Raw genomic sequence first — 23,239 nt, forward strand, 5'->3', positions numbered from 1 at the left:
TTCCTACAGATCCAGTCAAATGGAAAAATAGATTAGATAAAGCAGATTGGGCTTGTCAGAAACCAAGGCATCGCCACAACAGCCTGCCACAGGCTCAGCATTATATCTTTCTCGATTTAAAAGCCAGACCCTGAGACTCCCAGGAACATGGTACCCTGGGGCTGGGTGAGGATGAGGAGGATAAGAAAAGAGTGCATGTAAGAGGTGAAGTGCAAGGGATGCATCCGAAAGGAGAACAAACCCTGAAGGTCAGAGTAGCAAGCACATGAGCAGCTAACTAATGTACTACAGCAGCACCACAGGGCACAGACACAGGCGCACACGTCCTAGCAAACTGGAAAGCCATAAAAGTCTATTATAGCAAATCAAACAGCAGTCAGCATGACAGCCATTAGCCTGAAATGAATACACGAGAACTTAATGAGCTCTGTCGAGGCCAGCTTGGTGAATTAAGTTGCCAATTCTAGCAGGATTCCCCTTTTCTTTACAGACTTGAAAGCATCCGCACCGCCTCGTTGCCTTTTGACAAGCAAATCACGGGGCGCCCTTGCCCAGACGGGACGGACGATTACGCTGGAGCAACGTCCCTCTCCAGACACGTGGGCCCTTGCTCAGCTATTCCAGGCAGGTGCCAGGGATGCGATTAAGACACGATGAGAGCAGAGGACTAGTGGCATCAGCCTGACACATGAGCGATCCCTGGTCTGGGTATTTGGAGCTGCTGCGATGTAGAGGAACCCATGATTAAACTGAGCATCCTCTCCCCCCTCCCCACACTAGAGAGGAATCACAGTCCGTAGCCCATGCCCAAATAAATTCCCATTCTCAAATCAAGTTGACTGCGTAAAACACCACGACGGGTATTTAGAGGCAGTATTGTTTTTAAAGGTCAGTTTACTTCATGTTCCATTTATTTATGCACACTCTTCTTTTGACTTTCCCAGTGCCACACAATAGCAGTGAGGTTTAAATAGCCTTTCTGTTGCTGCTCCATTAGCTAGGACAACTGCAAATCGATACACCCATTTATCTCAAAATTAAAAAGAGAAAAACCCTCATTAGCTGCCAATTCTGCACAGAGCCAGCCTATGCAAAGCTGCACTAGCACTTCTGCTAGCCCCTTCTCCACCCCCAAGCTCCAGTCCCTGTTTATTCATTAGCTATAGGCCCTTCAGCTTGGTCTGGGTGGTCTTTGAGACAGATTTTGCTACACATGCCCTTGCTGTTCACCTTGGCCTGAGCTGTCTGGAGCATGGGGGTGACCTGGGGATGCCATCATCGCCTACCACAGCTTGCTCCCCAGCCTCAGCTGCATCCAAGGTGTCCCCCGGCTCTGGGGACCCTCAGCTTCTGAAGGCACATCTCCATGCCACATCACCTCCAGCTTTGAGTACTTGTGGACAAGCAACAGGGACAACCCATGGCCCAGCAAAACTCTCAAAGCAGGAGGGCATCTCTTCATCAAGAGCCATGCCAGCACACACAGAGTAAATTCACTGCTCGCATCTCCCATGGACCATAGCCCTTGGAGGGTCCTCCTTAGGTGGTGGGACCCCATCCCTTGCTTTCACAGTGCCTGACAAGGAAAATCTGTCTCCCCGGCAGAAGAACAGAAGAGCCTTCAGGATGCTGGCTGAGCAACGAATTTGTGGCTCATTACCTCTGATCGGTGCCCTTGGTTAAAGATCATGGATAGAAACTGGAAATCGGCACATGATGCCTTATAATTAGATTAGGCCACCCTCCAGAAAAGCGCAGCTCTGAAGGCCAAGTGGCAGAGCGGGTGCGCTAGGGTAAGCGCCATACTTGCTATACCCCAAACAATCAAACGGTCCTGGAAATCCCTCCTGGTAAAACCACAGCTCACATGCAAAGCAGTGTGGCACGTGAGAGGGAGGGTCTGGGGTTCAGCCTCTTCTTTTATTTAGTTTTTGTCCAGATCATATGCCTGCAGTTTCCTTTCCTCAGCCAGCCTTAATTTTCCAAACCAGCCCTGGACCTTTGCCCTCCCTGCTCCCCAGGCTTGACGCAGGTTGATAGGAAACGTGGAAGGCTTAAGATTCGTAATATCAGCTCTTAGAGCAGAAGCGATGAGCAAGAGGACATAGGGCATGGCTGCTCTGGATATATAAACACTGGGGCTTAACGCAGCACCAGTTCCCAGGGGATACACAGAAACCCACTTTCCATCTCTCTCTTCACATGGAGAAGGGAGTCCTGTTTACCAGGTGCAATAAACAGCAAAACCAGAGGTAAATCTGAGGGCAAGGGAGAGAAGACTATTCTCCTTCAGTCCTATTGACATTCCTTTTGCTTTGCAGACAGACCATCACCAGAAGGAGCGGCAGCAAGGCAAGACAGCTATCTATCAGCTTCCAGAGGCCCGAGCAGAAAGGCCAGAGAGAGGAGATGCTTGTGCAGCTTTTGCCAAGTCATTTCTGCACCGTTTGTGCTTTAAAGAGGAGAAGAAATGACTCTGACCCAGTGTCATTCTCAAAGGGAGGTTTCAGATGACTTGGCGCAAAGATGAGACTAAAACTCCTGGCTCATACATCACAAGCAACCTAATGAAGAAACTTCATCCTCGCAGCAGAGGGACAGGGAAAGATCAAAGCCCAGCACAGCAAGGCATCAGCAGTCAGCATATTAAATAAACTGTTGTAACACAATCATTTGCACCTCTCAGTTACCAAAGACTGCTTGATTCCACACACACAGACACACACTTGACCTCATCCACACCTTGAGGCACGCTCTCGGAAACACAGGCTCTGCCCTGGCACCAGGGTGCAAGAGGGAGAGGTTTCCTCCATTGGAGGACACAAAATGCCCTGCTAATCCTTTATTTCAAATATAATACCCTTTGTCCTCCTAGCACCAGCAACTACCTTTCACTCTGCATCTTTAAAGTCTAAATTCACATCAGATCTGTAAGTTCTTGGCATATTTCTGCCAAGCTGAGCTCTAGGTGCGGAATCTCTCCCTGATGGTATGACTAAGCGTCACCTCCTTTGCAATGGCCAGTACAGAGAGAGAGAGAGCAGCAGAAGATTGTGGAAACTCTGTCCTCGGAGATATTCAACACTTGGCTGGATAAAGCCCTGAGCAACTTGATTTAACATGAAAATTCTCTCTGCTTTAATGGAAGCTTGGGCCAGATGATCTTCTGTGGTCCCTTCCTACCTACTTTATTCCTAGGACATCATGGGACAAGTTCTGCTACAGAGGTGTTAAAGGAAACCACCAGCAAGTGCAGAAGCCTTTTGGCAGGACTCTGCTAGAAATCAGGTGTTTCAATAAATATTTAGTCCTGCCTCAGATCACCTCTGTGACAAGAGCTGCACATCCCCCCTGGCTCAAAGGAAGAGAAAAAGAAACAGATTCCCATTTACAGCTATTTTCAAACTTCACATTTGTCATGGGAAAGACACCACCAAGGTTGCAAAGGCTCTGAGCTCCAAACCTCCTCTTCCACCTGCCTTCCCCCAACATGCCATCACTTTGCTCCTGCCCATTTTCAGGCAACAATAACTTCCAGAGGTTTAATCCTCCCCCCCAACCACAGTGATGGTCCAGGGCAGGAAGACAGTCCCATACTTTGGTGACCCTCAGGCAGCCAGCTCTGCGGCAGCAACCAGGCAGCAAGCGTGGCCACTGAGGGAAGAGCCAGAAGCCAGGCTGTGCAGAGAGGCTTTGGCGATCCCTACCTCTGGGATGCGGACGCTGTAGGGCTGGTTGTGGAACCGCGGGGCGTTGTCATTCACGTCTCCGACTTGGATGTTGACCGTCCCTTTGATCACCTGTGGCCACAAGGATAACGACAGGGAGTGGGTGTCAGCTTTATGCATGGATTTAAAACCTAAAGCAAGCTTGTGGCTGCTTTTTCTGACTTGGGCTTTTGGCAAGTGATGGCCAGGGGTGGTCCCATTCCCCAGCCCCCCCCCCAGCATGATGCAGAAGGTCTCCTGGCAACCCACGCTCATCCTCCCTGCTCCCCTCTGCCCGTGCCGCAGACCATGAAATGAGAAGTCACACTTACCCCTTGGCTGTCACTGACAGAAAATTCAACCGTGAATTCTGACTTAGTCTGAAAGGGAAGCAGAAGAAAAACATATAATTAAAGATACTGTAGTGTTTATCTGCAGATGGCAGGCTTGGGACTTTTAGCCAATATTATTACATGCAAAATGCTTTCAGGACCTTCAAGAAGAGAAGGGGCGCTTAAGTGCAATTACCTATGTTGAGTATAAAATGCTGAGAAACATTACTGCCAGCAGGGCTCCAGTGTATTTCACAGCCACGGAGAGCCACTCTGCCCTGGGTCAGGAGGATGTGGGGACTAAGGATCCGACTTCCCAGCTAGCAGCCAAGCACTTTAAACAGATAACTAGGCCAAAGGAGATGAGAGGAGCCCTCGGTTTAACCTTCTGCAATGTGCCAGCAAGCCCCAGCTCTCTTTGCACACCCACCCGGTCCCCAACGCCACAGGCTGCCTGCTTGTAGCAGCAAGAGGGAATAAGTGCAAGGCAGAGAAAAGGCAGTTTTCCACCCATAGCGTACTGTGACCTGGCACCATCCCCGGCTGCAAGATACACGGACAATGCAAAAAGAGAAGAAAGTCCAAAGAAAAAACTGTGTAATTAGCTTTTGTTCAAGATGACACAGTCTCACCGAGGACATCTAAATCTTGCTGCTGCTTTCCCAACTTACCTGCCATGCAGCAGTTCTTGGGATATCACATAGCTGGGAACACTGGGATAAGCCCAGGGTCTGTAGTAAGAACTGGCTGAAATCCCGTAAGCCCACTCAAAAAAAATGCCTGTGCAGTCCTCTCTGCCCCTTATTGCTTTAATATAAATTAACAGTTTGGTCTTAAATGGCAATATATTAAAGTCACTGGTGCTGGGGTGAGAGACAAGTGGGGAAGAGGGGATTATTTTGGTGTCAGGGCAGGGGGATATTGCTAGTGGAGGCAGACCTTCTCCTCTTCCTGATCTTTTTTTTCCACCAGTGATGGTTTCACTCATGTTTTACCAAGGAATCACGCAAAGATGGACAGCAGGACTTGGACCACCACACCTATCTGGTACCTGGGCAACATACGGTGTTTTGGTTCCCCCAGTCCCAGCAATCCCTTCCCACCCCCCATACCCCTACCCTGCCTGAGCTGCTTGAGTACAGCAACTTGACATTTCCAAAGCATCATGCAGGAAAGGCTGGAAAGCAAGCTTGAAATGGCTCTCTGTGCTGCAGATTTGCTTGATTTATTCCTAATAAGATCGACTCAGGGACAGGCAGCAGCCACTGGTGCCCAGACCACGAGCTCTTCTTGCACCAGGGTAGCAGCGCATCTTGCAGAAGGTTTTGGGAAACAGCTTACCAGAGGGTGCACCCCTCCTGCCCCCACATCAACCCCTTCCCAGGCCCCCCCCCCCATACTCAAACAGCTGGGAAATTCAACCTGAGAAAGTCTTTCCTAGCTCCTGCCTCAGGGCAATGCTTGCAGGCAGAAAGAAGAGCTGAAATACCAATGGAGAGGAGAGCCTCTACTCCTTGGGACATCCCACCCTGCTGCATCAGTGCCTTGCACCCCCATTTCCCCCCTACCCATCCGTGCTACTGTGAGGAACAAAGCAGGAGGAAAGAAAGGAAAAACAGGAGAGAAGAAACAACCTGTTGAGCATTTAATTTTAAAAACTCGCTAAAATAATCAGAGAAAGCTGCCACATGCTAATTTCTGTCTCGACCCTTCATTTTAGCACATACTTTTTTTAGACTTGGGGTTTGTCTTTTTTTTTAAAAACTTGTTTTCCTTTTAATCTTTGTGGGAGTGAAAAATCTTTTAAAAATTGTTTTGCCTCTATACATCTGCTCCTTCCTTTTTTTCTCTATTTTACCTTTTCCTGCATCATTTACCTTACTATGACTCCCTCTCCTTTTTCAAGTCTCTCTTTTTCTCCTCCATTGTACAAGAATTGATCTCTTGCTTTTCTTTCCCCGCCGCTTCTCTTGTATTGCTTTCTCCCCCCTGACTTTTTGATCACACGCATCCAGGCCAGCGTTCTCTGTTCCCAGTGTGCTGTCCACACCGCCGTGCTAGGTTAATGGTTGGACTTGATGATCTTAAAGGTCTTTTCTAACCTAAACAATTCTATGATTCTATCTCTTCCCTCCCACACCATCCTGCTTCCTCCACCATAAATTGTCATTTACGCCTTTCCCTTATCCATACCAAGCTATGCAGGTGTCTGTCTTCACCCTCTTCCATGTATCGCTGAGTTTGAGCCCCTGGGATCAGTTGATGGGTGCAAGCTCCTCTCCCAGCTCAGCCCAGCCACGGATGCAAGCTCTGCTCAGCTCCTTCCCTTCCCACTGTCCACCAAAAGCCACCTAAATCTATTGATCACCTTCCTTGGCTTAAAGCTGTTATCATAAGTATTGGGAAGCAGTAGGCATTTGAATAAGAGAAGATATATGACTCATGCCAGCAGCTGTTGGCACAGGGAGGCGGAGGGGAGAGGGGTGAAGAAAAACACTTTATTTTTCCAGAGCCTTGCTCTTAACGCTGTGAAATTGGGTTTGCCTTCACCCAGCCTGAGCAACATCCACTGCCCGGCTCCTCCACATCCCCACATCTGGCTGGCTCTGACCGGGACCGCCAGTGCCTGAGGTGTGTTAATGGGTTTTATCTTCACAACACAGCCGCTGGCAAAAGAAGTACCGAACAGAGGCAGCAGGAGCACAAGGAAATTAAGCACATTGCCCAAGTTGTATAGTATTTTCCCAGTCTTATCAAGCTCCTGTGCTATCCCTTCCTCCTCGCTCCCGGAATGCGGCAAAGGCTGTTGTAAAACAGGCACCTGAATGGGATACTCTGTCTTTACACACCAAAACTACCATCAAAAATAGTGGTGTGAAACAGCTTCGAGGCAAGAATATTGCCAAATTTAGCATCCAGAAGCCTGAATCCACAAGATGATGAAAAGTCACAATGAGACTGAATGAGCAGGGATACCTCACATCTCTTCACACATTGTTTTAAATAGTAAAGGATTTAATTGGAATGTAGGTTTAAAGAAGGACCCTGTAAATTTCCCAGAATGTATGAGCAACCTGCTCTTCGGTAGATCATCTACATTTATTATTTTCTTTACTTTTGAACTCGCAGATATTATTCTGGGATCCAGGAACACCAACAAGCCAGACTGAACCAGAGCACCCTGCTTATTCCTTCTGTCCTCACAGTGACGGGGTGGCTAGAGACAGAGCCTGATGGGGACACATCAGATGCCTGGATTCCCGACTCCATGGGGGAACAACACCCAGGCTGCATCTCAGCTGCCACAAATGGCGGAGAGCCACCTATCCCAGCAGGGACTTTCTCCCCCCTCCCCTCAGCAGAGGATGCTCTCAAGCAGAAAGCGGCATCACCTCTCTGTCCAAGGGCTGCCTGAGCCAGACAACACCGGTGACGCTCTCCACTGCAAAGAACCGGCTGGCCTCCTCCCCGACAACGCCGAAGACCAGCGGGTCATTGTCCAGGTCCCGGGCCAGCAGCTGAGTCACTGAGGAACCTGTGAGAGACAGAGAGGAAAGAAATCATGAGCGAAACAGGACAGAGGGGAAGAAATCCTGAATATATTCAGGTCTCTTGCCTTCCTCCCTTACATCATCCCCAAACTATTTTCCCATGGTGCTACAATGCCCCAGACATTTATACAGCAGCAAGGGAACTCAAGCTGTGCATGGTCCTATTGTTCTCAAGCACAGATAAATTGTACCACAGCTCCTCTCCTCCCTCACCCTTATCAAAAGAGACTCACATTAGCTCAGCAGAAGCACGGCCATCTCAGGCACTAGAGACAGTGGAGGAACCCATGCCTCTTCTGGGTAAGCACCTACCAGTCTCCATCATGCTTTCCCCTGCTGAGGGGCACCACCAGCAGATACAACATTTCCAGGTTAAAAGCAAACATCCCAAGGCCAAGAGCACGGATGTGGTGCCCACAGGGCCTGGAGCCAGACACAGACCTGGGGTTTGTTTTAAACACCGCAGCTGCAGCAAGTGCTGGTCTCTTTGACATAGGTGGAGCCCACACACCCCAGAGAGCAAGCGAGATGCTGGGAAAAAAAAAAATCCATCACTACCTTCTGCCAAATCATATTTGAAACCATCTTCTGCAGCATCCTGAATACCTCAGCCAACAGAGGCCTTGCTCAGCCATCCCTCACAGGGGTGCAGTTGCAAATGTCTCTTCCTGACTGCACCCGAGAGGCAACCTGGACCCTCTGAAGTTGCTGCATGGGAGCCCTGTGTCTTGTTTGCAATCTCCATGCTGCTCCCAGAGTGGTATGGCTTCTACTGCTCTGAGAGCAAGGGCCGGTCACCACCCTTGGAGCCTCATTTCAGCCCCATAAGAACCTCCTTGGATCATTTTGGGCCTCTCCATAATACCTCTGAGCACATTCAAAGTCTAGTGTGGCAGGTTGACCACGGCTGGCTGCCTGTCACCCACCCAGCTGCTCTCAGTCCCCTCCTCAGCAGGAGGGGGGAGCAAATAGGAAGAAGAAAGCTGGTGGGTGTAGATAAGGACAGGAGATCCCCTTGGCCACCTGGCCCCAAGGATAGCAGCAGGGGAGGAACAACCTCTGCATGAGCCATCTTTGGCAGTACGAGAACACCCTACAACCCCAAATCATCTGGACAAGGAGAATGGACGCCAAAATTTCATCCACCTGGGAAGAGGAGGGAAGTTCCAGCAGACCGGAGGGCAAACGTGGCAGCACAGCTCGGCGAGCAGAGCAACCCGGGCAATTACCGACTGGTTGGCCTGACATCAATCACAGCAGAAATAATAGAAAAAGCTGATATGAGATTCCATTAATAAAGAATTAAATGATAGGAACATAATTAATGCCAGTCAACACAATTTTATGGAAAATAGACCTTGTCAAACCAACCTGATTTTATTCTTTGATGAGATTACGATTTTGGCAGATAAAGATAACTGCGAAGAAATAATAGACTTTTGTAAGGCATTTGGCTTAGCACTGCGTGACTTTCTCACTAAAAATTTAGCACTGTACAACATCAATGAAGCACACTCAAGTGAGGACCCAGCTGCCTGGCAGGTCCCAAGGCCACTGACTGCAGTCAGGGGGACATCCTAGCATGACATAAAATTGCTGTTGGTACAAACTCAGGTGACACCATGGCAAATAACAGGGAGGACCAAGCAGCCAGGTGAAGTGCTTTGTAATTTGGGCTTGTTTGGTAAAAATCTGTTTTCACAACCCCACCCCAAATATCCTCGAAAAAGGCTGGTAGACCACAGCTGCAGAGGAAAGCATCCCAAAACCAGCCATTCTGGCAGGCTTGGGGGTCCAAGCAGGCAAGGAGCTCTTTCCATGCCCTGGCTGGCAGATCCACAGTGCAATTTGGGCACTCGGAGGAGCGACTTTAAGGGTAAATAGCCAGTTCTACCAAGAGTGCAATTCTGCAAGCTGCTTGGCTGGCCACATCGTCTTCAGGACTGGATGCAAGAGGATGCTACAAATATTCAAGAGCTAGCAAAAATACTTTACACTTAACAAGGGCTTTAAAAGCTTGAACTGCTTCATTTATGATAAAGAGTGAGATGACTCAGGCCATCTCAAGCACATCCATGAAGAGGACAAAACGTAAAACTTAAGATGACTATTCCAGAGCAAGAAAGCACAGCAAGAGTCAGTGCCCAAACCTAGATAAATTTCTGTCAGAAGAAGGAATATCAGTTGTTTTAAAAAGAGCCACTACAATTAACCAATGGAGGCAAAAAAAGTCCTTCCACCAACATAGGTGCAAGTGAGTGACAGGTCACAAAGACATTTTAGACAAAGACCTGAAAACAAGAGTCTTTAACCAAACCACTGTGATTAGCCAGTTCATCTGCAACATTCCCGTCTCTTCAGTGGAGCCAACACTAGAGATACTAAGTGACCCTACACTTTCTCAAACCTCAGAACCTTAATATGAAACAAGCTACTAGTTTGGTTTTATTTTGGAGGACATCTGAAGCCATCCTTAGCAAAGGTTTCTTTGTCCCAGGAAACAAGCAAGACTGTGACCATCCCTGTGGCAGTGAAAGCCAGTAACTAGGACAAGATAAATCCAGGGTCATATCTCTCTATTCTGTCAAATTTAATGGGAGAAACAGACTTTCCCCCTTTACATCTCATTCAAAAACCCTAGATCAACAGGGTATCTGCAGTTCCCTGGGGAACTGAAAATACTTCAAACTCCAAAACGTCTCGGTCGCATCTCAGTGGAAGGGAAACGATCTTAAAAATCCTGCTGAATAGGAAAACCATGTCCCACCCTGTTCTAATCATAGTGGCATTCATGGTTTGTGTGCTGCAAACCCACTCGCACAAAAAAAAAAAAAGCCAGCAAACGAACATTTAACTCTTTTCTGCCTGTGTTACAGCTACCTCCCACTTGGTAAACTGGGCTTGTTTGGTAAAAATCTGGGGAGTTTAATTCCTAAATTCAGGATAACCTGGAGAACAAAGCAAGGCATTTCTGCGCCAAGTGCATCATCCCACCCGCATTTCTCACTCCCGCCAGTCTGCAGACGTGCAAAGTTGGATCCTTGAGAAAAAGGATGCTGGGCTTGACTGCTCTCTGGTCCAGGCGGATCAAAACTAAGGACAGATTTAGCGGGTAAAAAGAAGAAAGGGAACGTTCAGTGCCTACACCCTCCTCAACTTTTCTTTTTATTTGTTAGACACAAGAAACTTCATTAGGACATAAATAGGGCAGCTCAGAACATTAAAGTGTAAGCTGCATGTTGTTTTCCTGTATCACAGGAAAATACTATCTTAAACCCTCACAAGCGAGGCACCGAAAATTAAGAGCTATTTTACCAATTCCCTTACCTGTCCAACAGCCAGTAATCACCATCTTAACTTAAGAGCACCTCCCAATTCATTATAGAACAAAAAACCCATGCATAAAACACAGATCAAAATAACAAATTAAATAGAAGATAATGAGAAACAACTCCCTGAAATAAGAAATGAGACTTCACAATCACTTTGTCATTTGTTACTCTGATTTTTGCAAGCTTTACCCTGGGATAATGTTAAGTCTGGGTGCGTGGTGTAAGCCAGGCGTGCAGGATGCAGCAAGAGAGGACCACAGCGGAGCACGCTGGGCTCCTTCACCACTTTCACCACCACAACAAAAGTTTCTGCAAGCTACCTTCCACCAATTCCTTTAGCACCAATTTATTTAATCCTCCTTTCCCACCCCCATATCTTTCCCCCTACCCCTCAATTTACTGCACCAAGGGAGGAGGAGCAGGCTAGCTGGATAGCACAAGGCAAACACACAGCTGGAGCATCTGGGCCACAGTCACTGTTCAACGGACCACAAGAAATCCCATTTTCCAGGGTTATCATAGGGAAGGTGCTGTTGTCCCACTCATAGGTGAAGCCAGACGAAGGCAAACACCTGACCCAGCGACACTCAGCTCCACAGCTGGCCTGCACACTCTTTCATGGAAGCAACATGGGAATTGCCAAAAGATTGCAAAAGCAGCACTACCACCTTCACATAAGGGTGCCTGTATCGCTGGGAAATCATCCAAAAGAAGAGGGTCCCACTCAGACAGGGCGTGCAGAGCCCAGGGAGCTCCACATCTGTCGGAAACCCCTCTCAGGGCACTTGCAAAGAAAAATAACAGGCCCCGGCTCTCCCTAGGCCATGCTGAGGATGCTGTTTGAGCTGCCACAAGCCCAAGTGCCGACCTGGCTCTGGCAAGGGCTGAGGAAACAGGGACAAATTACCCTTCTGCAGTGCAAAGTTATAGGTTCCATTTGTTTCCCCTCAGGAATCAGACAGGGCAGTTAAGTGTCTTGATTCCACCAGATAATCACAATTTATCTTGTCTCCTTTTGCCTCATTTCTCTCAATCATGGCTTCTTCTCCCTCTTTCTCACACATACACAGATTTTCTTCTTTCTCCAAGTCTTGAACTTTGATTGACCTCGGAGGGTGGTGGGGTTTTTTTTGGTTTTTTTTTTGTTTGTTTTTTGGTTTTTTTTGGGTTTTTTTTTGGCAGTGGTGGTGTTACCTCTTGTTTTGTTCCTGCTAGGATTTTACTAATTTTTTTTTAGGTTTGGCTGCTCTATGGGGCATACTTTTCCCACACACACACAGGAACTGCTGTCTCAGCATCTTGCTTTCAGCTGTAAACCTGTATATTTTACTTGCCCTTCCATTTTACCAAGGAGAAAATCAGGCAAAGGGTCTGGGCCCTCCCAGTTCCTCTCAACTGGTTTTGCTTTCAAGAGTGGGATGAAAAAGGAGAAAAAACAAACTCTCCAGGAGAATCCCAGAGCTCCTGGAGGGTTTTGGAAGTGCTGAGCCCCAGGGCCAGGGAAAGAGCTGAAGGATAAAGAAGCTGCCAGAGCAAGATGCCGACACGGTCTGCACAGGGATGGGTTGGGGTGGGATGGAAGGCACTGGAATCCAATGGAAGGGGCAGGTTTCCAATTAGTTGCTTAATAAGATGCTCTCGTAAAAGGTCTGATCCATACGCAACTGGAGTTAAATCTCTCTGCTGACTGCACTGGCTTTTGGGCTCAAGACTTCAGGCTTCAGCTACACTTTAATATTAAAAGCATTTTAATCCCTGCTTTTAAAAGCCAGAGCCTGTTTCTCCTTGGCTTGTTGTTTCTCACCCCTCCCGAGCTTTGGATCGTATCTGTGGGCACAGTCACCATGCAGCTTCTTGGCTCCCCACCTTCTGCCACTGCCACTGAGAGAGGTCTGGAGCCTGCCAGCACCATGGGCACTCAGCTTACAGGCAAAGGGTTTTACAGAATAAAAAGCCAGACATTTCTAAGCAGCAGTGGCAAATGGATCAGAAGCACTGGGCACGCTGGGGAGGGAAGCATCAGGGAGACAGCCCTTACGCCAAGAGCAGTGCCTATGGTCCTAAACCAAGGTTGCTAGCTGGCACAGACAGCCCTCAGTTGCTACTCAACTTCTCAAACCCAGCACAAATTTATTTACATAAAAGTCATTTTAGCATCCACACCCTGCAGCAAGGACTCCCCTTACGTGAAGGCCACCGCCACGCTTTTGCTCCGAAGTAGCTGCCACCAGATTTCCTTGGCTCCACCTCCTTCCTTCATTGGAAGGGAGGTGGGACAATTACATCCCGTTCACTTCTCCCACAATCACTTCTGATGTTAGCTGCTAGCCAGCAGCCTTGCCTTTCTGCCCCAGTTGCCCCAGCACAGGCATCTCCAATTAGCCCAGTTCATCACAGGAGGCTGGCCTCTGATGTGCTTGGTGTCAGGATTTGATGGATCTGATCTTGAAATTCAAACCCTGTTCTCATTTTTCACCTGCTCCCTTTTCTTTGCCTGTAATTCATTTTCTCCTTCACCTTTCAGAAAAAAATAAACGAAGAAAAAAAGCCCTTCTGTGATGTTTTCCGAAAGATTTTTTTTTTTAAAGAAAAGATGAAATGTCAATATTTCTGTGCTGCTGAGCAATCCTACAATATGCCACCTCTAAGCAATGTGAGGGAGAGACAGGACAGTGACTCCCTAGCAAGGAAAATAAAGTAAAATCTAGTTTCAAGCAGGAGGCTACAGCAAGTGGGAGCTGCTCCTGTGTTTGGGATGAGGCTTCATTGCTTTCCCAGAGAGGATGAGCCCCAAGCTGGGGACAGAATGTGCACAGGAGACCCCACCTGATGCGAACAGGGGGATGCGAGTGTGGGCACAGTGCAGGGTGCTAGGAGAGCAACCAAAGCACACTTGGACTCAGGAAATCTCTTGCAGGCACCAGGATCTCTCCATCTTCATTCCTGCCTTCCTCCCAGTTGGTCCCAGCCTCCTGGAGCAGTTTCCCTCTCCATGCCATGGATGGTGATAGATTACGCAGAAGACGTGGGCTCCCAGAGCCTAACAACCACACACTCCAGACTGCTACTACAGGGAAAACCTTGCTCCTTGCAGCTGGAGCATGGCTTGGGTGAACAATATTAGCAAAACTCATGCCATGCAAGCTCCCTGAGATTAACCTCTGGCCCACATCATTCAGATATGCTCAGGGATACCTAAAAGCAACACCACAGGTACAAGGGCAACCCACTAATCCATCCCGAAGCCTTTCTCCCAAAGCAGGTGGCTGCCAGCTCATTTCATAAACAAACTCAACAGATACTCTCTGGCCTCCTTCTCAGAAAGGGCTCAACCACTTGAGCTAAGACTTTCCAGAACAACTCAAAGAAAGTTTCCACTCCTACAATTCAAGTGGAGCTCAACATTACACGCTTCTCTTTCCAGGTGCGAATGGGAAGCATCAGCTTACCTGACTGCCGAGGCTGCCTCCACTCCCATTGCTGTGCTGTGGAGTGAGTGAAAAAGGGCAGGGAGATGCCAGCACCTTTTAAAAAGGGTCTCATAATAAATAAAGGAGAAAAGAGCAGTTTCTGCCATCAGAAAAACAGGAGGTCTTTGCCAGTTATGGGGGAAAAAGCCCAGGAAAAGCTGGTCCAGGAACCACATGCACTACTGCCATTGCCCATCACATACGGGAGAGAAAGGAGCCAAACACAGAGGTGACAGAGAAGAGGGAAAACAAATCTGTGCAGTCAAAACCATTTCTGAGGGAGTTTATCAAGCTGGGAAGCAAAAGGCACAGCAGAGTTTTTCCTAGTTCCTCAGATGCTCAAAGACAGAGCAGGAGACAGAGCCTGTAATTTCTCTGCTGTATTTAGTTATTTTAAGTGGGGAGTCAGTGTCGAGACAGAATCCATAAGCAGACCTGACAGCCAGCGGTAAACCTCAGAAAGAGGCATTGCTTGCCTTCGTTCGTCCCAGCTCTCGTAGAGATGTTTAAAAGGGTGTTTAAAGCTGTTTAAAATGAAGAGCACAGCAGCGGGTAAAGAAGAGCCAAGCGTTCACACCAAGTGCAGCCATAACAGAGCTGGTTTGTTGGTTTACTTTACCATTTACTGAGCACTTCAGTTAACTTTACAAGAGAAATGAGAGGGGGGAAAAAAAAATACAAAAACCAATGGTATATTGAACTTTCTTGACATTATTATTAAAGTAAACAGAATACCTGAGGCTCTCCTAGTAGATGCTGTGCATGCAGTCACTGGGCTGCTGGCATGCACGCGGGCAGAGAAGTGGCATCCTTCCAATTTAAGTCAACACCTATATCATCACAGTTAAGACAGAGCAATTTCGCTCCATCAACCTTCAAACAGGTCTTACAGCAACACAGATACCAAGCAAGCTCTCCGAAACCAGTTTAAAATATACGTCTTCACGCTGGTGCTGTGTCTGTGCAGTGGATGGAGGTCACAGCCTTTGCTCTCTCACTGGCATCTCCTTAGCTTGGAGACAGCAGTTTATTAACCGAAACTCTCCAACCAGGCTGTCATATTGCTGCCGAAATCACCAATACGCCTTAGGATCACAGTGGCGTCTCTAGATCTGTCCTCCAGTTCGCTACAAAACCCACAGCCCATCCCTGGGACAAGGTAGAACACGGATAGTTTGCAAAAACTGAAAGGACTTTTGTTTCCTTTTGTTTGGGAAGGAATAGGCTGTATCAGCATGAAAGATGGAAGTAAATACACTTGCATTAAAAAAAAAAAAAAAAAAAAGAGAGTAAAATAAGAAAGGAAACACTTGTAAAAGAAGGAGTCTGGGTCTGTTAAGATATTCCCGGTGTGAAAAGGGTTCCCACACTTAAAAAGCCCTCTTAAAAATAATTTCCTCTCCACACTGCCTGGGAGCCTCATAATTACCAACAATGATCACAGACCCGTTCATTTCATCCTAAAATTAATACATCCTGTTCGGAATGATATCGCATTAATTTATCACAAGATTTATGAAACTTATTCTTTTTTCTAATGAGATTTATGCAAATTCCTCTCCATCCATTGTTTGTGCCATAAAAAAAAAGTTCCCTCACAGAAGCTGCTCTGTCAAAAAGTCTCATTCACTTTTATTGATATCTGTCCTTCCCTCTTCATCCTCACAACAGGAAGGGGAAGGAGAGGAGCTAGTTCCAGCCGGGGTGCGATCCTGTTCCCAAGCAGAGCCCAGAGCACAGGCAAGAACAGCCCCATCACGAGGATGAGGTCTGCAGGTGAGCCAACCATTCAAGGCACTTAGTTTTACATTAATTTTAAAGGAAATTAACTGGTGGTTCACTCACACCTTTGTCTGAAAAGGGTCAGAGAACAAGAGGAGCAGTGGGGAATTGTGAAATTAAAGTATTTAGGCTTTCCAGAGTGGAAAGTCTGTGCTTGGTAAACTTACGGAATAAATACAAAAGAGGGAGCAGGGGGGAATAAATACAAAGAGGAGCATAAGCACTGAGCATCATGGGGTTATAAAGGGGAAAATCACATGAGATTAACTTCGTATTTTACAGCAGAGCTGTAAATTGGAGACAGGAATGCGCAAGATGTCCTGTCAGCCCAGGAAAGTGCTCAGTATAGTGCCTTACAAAGCCTGAGGTTTCCTGAAGATCAAGGCAATTCTCAGGAGCATAGGCAAGGCGGTACAAAGCAGGCAAGACCATTTCCAATTCAAACATGGCAGGAATATTGCTTTCATTTCCAAGCACTGCCAGTTGGAAACCAGAGATCTTCATCAATACCCACACAGCTTAGCCTAGGAGGCTGGGGAAGGGGATTCTTGAAAAAACCCTAAATATTAGATGCAGCTTTGCTCTGTGGAGCTGCCCTCATGTGACTAACAACTATTCATGAGATACATGTATGGGGGTGGGAGAAGGCAGGATGAACTGAAAAAGCAAAGGAAAACATAAATCTGAGGTTAGCAGAAACTTCCCAGCAGTGAAATCTACTGAGGTGTTAAATAATGGCAAAAAGCCCCAACATTGCCTGGGGGCTTTTAAAACTGGCCTGGAAAACATGTTATAAAAACGATCCTGGAATAGCCCCAGAAGCACTGACTAGATGAGATCCAAACCCCAATTTTAGCAGCTCCAGGGAGTGGGGAAGAGGGTGCTCCCCACCTGTGAAGGCAAACCCATTCCCTCTACCTGGCCATGCTGCCAAATATCTCTATGAGCACTGCTCCACACCGCCTCGTGCCTGTCTCTGAAACATCCTGAACACTCTGTACACCACCCCCCCACTCACTCCTCAAGGAAAATCTAGCTAATACAGTCTTGATTAACATTTCTAACACAAAGTTTAAACCCTAAATCCATAGAATATCCTTTTCTAATTAATTTTTGAAATAAGAAACAGTCCAGAAAGAATAAGGAATATTTCCTTTGTTCCTTCCTGCCTTCTCCCTACCTCCCCACCTCCCTCCAAAAAGAAGAGAGTTTGGTTTTTAACTAATTAGCAACTCATAGGTCAAATGAAACTCTGTCACAGGTACCAGCACGGAGGGAAACACCACACAGTTCTCCTCTGCATGAATATCATAGCTCAGCAACAGGCAGAAAAACAAGATTATCAGTGATGATGAGACCTTCACCCTCACCCTGGTTTCCCCACAGTGCCTGGGCACTGGGCAACCTCCAAGACGGAGTTAGAGACCACCAGAGAAGACTCAAGACACCTGGTCACTGGTAAGATATTTAACCCCCTTCCCCAAATGCCATTTTTGAAGGCAACTTTTTGAGGTACTAACACCTACCTTAATGGCCAGCTTTTAGAAGACCACACCTTGAAAAATGGACATGCATGTAGGTGGGACACCCAGTTAATTCACCAACCCACCCACCAGAGGCTGCACTTTCACAGCAGGCACTCCCAGCAATGACCACGACCATCCTTCTCCCCAACAACTCGGGAGCCTCTCTGGCAAGTTACAGCCCAATACGAGAGAAGGATTTGCACCACAAAACCCACAACATTCCTACAAGTTTCATGAAAATAACAGCTGAACTAAGCTCGGTGTCTCTCTTTAGGGTTGCAACCCTTTTTCTTTAAAAGACATGGTTGCCAGCTGTCCCATCAACATGAACTAAGCCAATCAACACAGACAGGGAGCAGGACATCCCACCTCTTTTGCGACAGTTAAGAGTCCTCACGGAGATAGTGAGGAGACCTTCCTCCCAGGAGTTTTACTGACTATGTGCAGAGATAGGGGTTTGGGAAAATTCCTCCCAAGCAATCACTTCAAGCTGTTCCTTGGGTGCGGGGGACTCTAAATTAATACGGATCTTGGGGTCAGAACCACATGGCTAAAGGCTTTCTGTAGTGACTGATGTTGGTGTGGGGTCACCATGCTTCCAGAAACAAGAAGTTATGCCAACTGACCAAACAAGTTGCACAAACAAGCGCAGAGACTAAATCCACAGCACGACAGTGCTGGGGTCAGTCCCTTCTGGAGAGCCGAAGGGCAGAGGACTAATTTTCTAAATAGAGTCAGGCAAGCTTGCATTTTTACTGCCAGCTGGCAAGAAAGGAGATAACAAGAGACTCCCGATCCTGCCAGAGAAACCATGACATCATGCAAAGAGCTTCACAGGTCAGAAGAAACCATTTCAGTAGGTGACCTGTTGCAGCCGCCCTTTTTAACTACAAAGGGGGTCTTGCCAGCTAAAACCAAGTAACAGCAGGGAAGCTGAACACCTATATTTTCAGAGGCATCTTTCAGTGGGCATAAAGACTAGGTCACCAGCTGAAACAAGCCATGCACTATCACTAGGAAAGATTAGACAAGGCTTACCTAGGGGATAATTGAGCCAAAACATGCCACCGAAGCATACAAGATGTTGCCATCCCTCCCAGAAAGGGAGGCCCAGAGCAGGTGGAAGACAGAGTTACCATATGTCCAGAGAGTACCAATCAACTCTGATGGCTGGGACACTAGTGAGGACTGAAACCATACCCAAGCTCCAGGGATTACTTTCTACTTAGTGGATGCAATGAACTTCAGGAGCTCCACTGAGATCATTCAGATGGGAGTCACCTCTCCTCAACTTGGAAAAACAGGGGTACATGCCCACTGCAATCTCCCACCTAGTGCAGAAAGCTGGAGAGCAGCAGACAGTAGAGGATGCAGCTGACCCAGCATCCTCGAGTTCATTACTTCTCTTTAGCCTTACGAAGCTTTCTAGAAATACACCAGGGCAAACAGAAGAAAAGCAGGACCCCCGAAGTCTAGTTAACAAGGTGCTTTACTACTTAGTATAAATAAATGATTTATGAGTAAGATGACACACCCAGTTTGCATCTTACCCAGACAAGGTAACGTAGCTTTGTGTTAATTAGAAAAGAGAAGCTGTTCTGCAATTAATATGAGGTCAGAGATAAAGCTCATTAGATTGCACTGCCTATGGACAAGGTCCCAGGACTGTCCTGGCATTGAGCAGGATTGCAAGACACCCATAGAGTGTAAGACAAGACACCCCCAGGACAGCAAGGCAATGATGCCAGCAGTGCTAACGGAGGCATCATGCAAATATCAGTGCTGAATGGCTCCATCAATGGCACATTGGTACGACGCCAGCTGTGCTCCAGTAACAGGGATGAGCCAGAGCGTAAAATGCCACCTCTGAAATAGTGCTGCCTGAGAGCCGCTTCCTCCACCAGCAACCCTGTCAAGCTGAGGAGCTGATCAATATGAATGGAGAAAAGAAAAAACCCGTCAGCAAATTTTACTTGTGCAAGTGAAGTTTGAGCGGGATTCATTCACGTCTTGTTTGAAATCTCATCTGTGCCTTACAAAAGATGAAACATCCCCGAGGCTCTCAGTCTCACAGGGAATACAAAACCTTTAGTGCTACAGCTTGCCTATGGCCCAGCTGCTCTGCTCTCTGAATGGTTCAGGGGAACAAATAAATATAGCCAACCTCAGCCCAAATATTGCAGGATGTTTTGCTCCAGCACAAGCGTGCTTTGGTATGTGCGTCAAAGTCCCACTGACTGGCCAAAGCCAGAATTAAATGGTACCAGCGGTCAGATTTTTGTCTGCAGACTTCAGATCTGTAAGCAAATTGGCCTTGGACTGTCACCGTAACTCTCTGAGGTTTCAAAACGTGTGCTGGGTGATGGATTCTGCCCAGTTATAATGAAGATGCTGTGAAATCCCTTCTTGATTTATCTCTCTGGAGTTGAGTTAGCACCTCTTGATCTCCAAGATATAGCTGCAGTAAAAGCAAGACTCACAGAAATGGGCCAGAAATTTAAAGCCCAAGGTGGCCAGTTTTGGAAAGATTACATTTCCTGCTCTTCTCACCCCCTGAAAAGCAAGCGAAACCTTTAAGAGAACCAAGAGAAACAACCAGACACTTGGAAGACTCTCCACAAAGGGACAACCTGGGGAAATACAATGTGTGCAACTCATCAACCCCTTTGTCCACCTGTCCTGGCCTTGAAGCTGCCTTCCTCTGAGCACAACCCAACCCCTTGGGGCTGGCAACGACTGCCACATCTTGGATGAAGCATTTCCTAGCACACCTCCCTCCCTCTCAAATGCCAAAGAGAAGGTGGGGAGAGACTTGGCAGGTGCCGCCTGGGTATCTGAGGCACAAGCTTATCTACGTCCCCGCCACAGTGCTGCAGTAAATTGCTTGTTGATAAATGAGGCTATTTAGGAGCAAGTGATGCCAGCATTACGGTTATTAATGACGCCGACGTGGAGAGACATTTAAGAGCGGCCCCATGTTCTATTGTCCTCTCGCCTGTGAGTAATGGGGCACTTCAGCTTGGGGCTTCAAAACCAGCTTGGGCTGTTTAACAGAAACAAAATAAGACGGAAGGAAATGGATGGAGCGCACTGGACTGACGACTTTAATGCACTGATAAAGCCAAGCTTCTTCAGTAGAAGTTGAGCAGAGCTCCAGTCTATAGATTAAATTAATCGAGAGCATTCCCCCTTTCCAACCACCAAAACTCTTCCACTCATCCCTGCAAGCTCCTACCAGCCATAAAACAATATGCAGCATCTCGTTCTCCCAGTCTATGGTTCTGTGCAGCAAACCCACCCAAATAAAAGGGAAAAGTCAAGCCACAACAGCCTAAACTGGAAGAAGCAGCAGTCCAGCTGTACTTCCAACACGTGATACACCCTGAAGCACAGCAAGGGTGATATTTGTTGAAGCCTGGGAGGCTTTCACAGGGCCATTACCTCACTTTGCACGTCACAGATGTCTAAACATGGCCAGGAGGACAATGAGCGAGAAATAAAGAGGCTGTTTATTGCAAGAGGAAACCTTGGAACAGAGCTCCGCAGTCGCTGGTGGGAGTGCAAGGCAGAGCGCACAAGCACACAGCTGTAAACTTGTTTCTGAGTTAATATACCCACGAGTGTTTTTCTTTTCCTATGAAAGCATACTCCTCTGCAAACAAACATCTGGAGATCTCTGTTACAGCTGGACCATTATCCCTAGTGACTAAAGCATTTAATTAATTTAGCCTTTCTCATTTGTGAGTTCTCTGCAAATAGACTTGGATTTGCAGGAATTTATTTGTTATTTGAATATATTCAGTGAATAGTTTATTAAAAACATATTTCAGACAAAGGATTTCTTGCTAAATGCTTGTACAACTGTTGCTCTGAGTGTTGGCAACTGGCTGTTCGCACCATGTAAATGGTCACTTTGGTCAGGTGGGAATGCCTTTGCATCTTAATGGAATGTGATGCACCTCCAGAAAGAGCTTTCCAAGGGTCTGTGGAAGCACCTGCACAAAAACATATCCTCACGCAAATGCACAGCATTCAGCCTGCCTGAATTTCCTTAAAAGCACAAAACAACTTGCACAGAAGTTGTCACAAAGAGAACAAGAACAGAGTTGAATACCAGAATTAATTGACTTTATGCAAAACACCAGTGAAAACATCTCTCAGTAGCTTCCACAACACCTTGCAAGCATCCACAGGGCACCTTATTCAGGATCCTATCTGTCCAGGTGTGTTTTGTCTCATAACTCCAGGGAACGCTTGCTGCAGGAATTTCATCACAGCAGCAAGAGAAAAATGGGGTGAGAAAGGAAGTAGCAAAGGGCTGTTTCCAAGACTGATGTAATCCCTTGGGCGTTCAACAAGCCCAGACTCCTCCTTGCCTGTGTACCACAAATTGTAGCCTATACAGTACATGTGACATGTCTGAAATCACAAATCCTCCTACAAGAATGGTTTTAGCCTTCTACACCATGTTGCTCCAAGGCAGTTGTCTCCCTTGCTGCCACCAAGCTTTGCTCTAGAGATTGCTGCATTTTGGCAGAGGGTGAGGGGCACTCAACACCCTAGGTAAGTCTTTACTGTTTAAGAATAAGACAATTTTAATGTTTAGGAGAAGTGAAATAGGTTTTTCATGATCTTTGTCACCATGTTAAGACGTCAGAGAAGCAAATGTTGCACAGGGAAGCAACGATGCTTGCAAAACCCTCATGTTGCAGACCTAAAGCTACATGGGGTGAGGCAGATGAACAGTAGCAGGCAGGACCCTGTCCAGGGATGTCAGCAGGGCTCAGCTTTCATCCACCACTTACTTTTACAAGCTGTCATTTCTCTGTAGTGTTACATTCAGTTTAGGGACAGGCAGAAGACCAGCCAGATGACCCAGTTTTGAGAGATACAAAGCAGAAGACCCTGCATTCTTGGTCCTTTACCCCACTGTGCGGCCATGTTCAACAGTAGACTTCCTGAGAGCTTCACCCAAGTCACCGTGTTGGTCGCCCCAGCAGGACCCCCAGCCTAAGGCACACGTCAGTCTGGGACATTCCCCGTGGCCAAGGTGACCTGCAACAGCCTGGCTGCATGCAGCTCTTTCTGCAAGCTGGATCAGAGCTGCAAGGGGTGGCTGTCTGTGTACCCCTTAAATGGTGTCCAGACCAGCCCACACTCAAAAAACCTCCCTTAGTCATAAGTAAAAACAAGTAACATTTAAAAATCCAAACTTAAAACAAAACTCCATGCTAAATCCCAGCTGCCGGGTTGTTTGAAGGCAAAAAGAACGCAATCACTGAGGTTTCACAGACTGTTCTAAAAGTAGAAATCTATGAAGAGAAAAGTGATCCAATAAGTCACAGTTTTAGGCTTTTTCTTTCAATTGCTTGAAGTAAAGACTTTCAAAGCTTCTCTTTCCCCTGAAGCCCTGATTGAGGGAGAAATGTGTATCGACCACCGAATTCAGCATCTGCTTGCCAACAGCTACTTGTACACATCAGAGACGAGTTCCAGCCACCTCTGCCCTGACAGCTGCGTCATGTACGTTGAGTATTTT

The 23,239-nt window shown here is 47.1% G+C and overlaps 1 protein-coding gene across 1 annotated transcript in view; it reads right to left on the reverse strand.

Moving 5' to 3' along the window:
• CDH23 (cadherin related 23) overlaps nt 1–23,239 on the reverse strand; it is a gene marked incomplete at both ends in the record, with an annotated part of 203,247 nt that overhangs the window by 156,047 nt on the left and 23,961 nt on the right. Inside the window, 3 exons of the mRNA XM_082310705.1 lie at nt 3,708–3,800; nt 4,040–4,087; nt 7,432–7,574. Coding sequence (XP_082166831.1) covers nt 3,708–3,800; nt 4,040–4,087; nt 7,432–7,574 — 284 coding nt within the window. The remainder of the gene's footprint in view (nt 1–3,707; nt 3,801–4,039; nt 4,088–7,431; nt 7,575–23,239) is intronic.

This window comes from Platalea leucorodia, assembly GCF_965183815.1.
Source record: "Platalea leucorodia genome assembly, chromosome: 4".
In the NCBI taxonomy this organism is placed as follows: Eukaryota; Metazoa; Chordata; class Aves; order Pelecaniformes; family Threskiornithidae; genus Platalea; species Platalea leucorodia.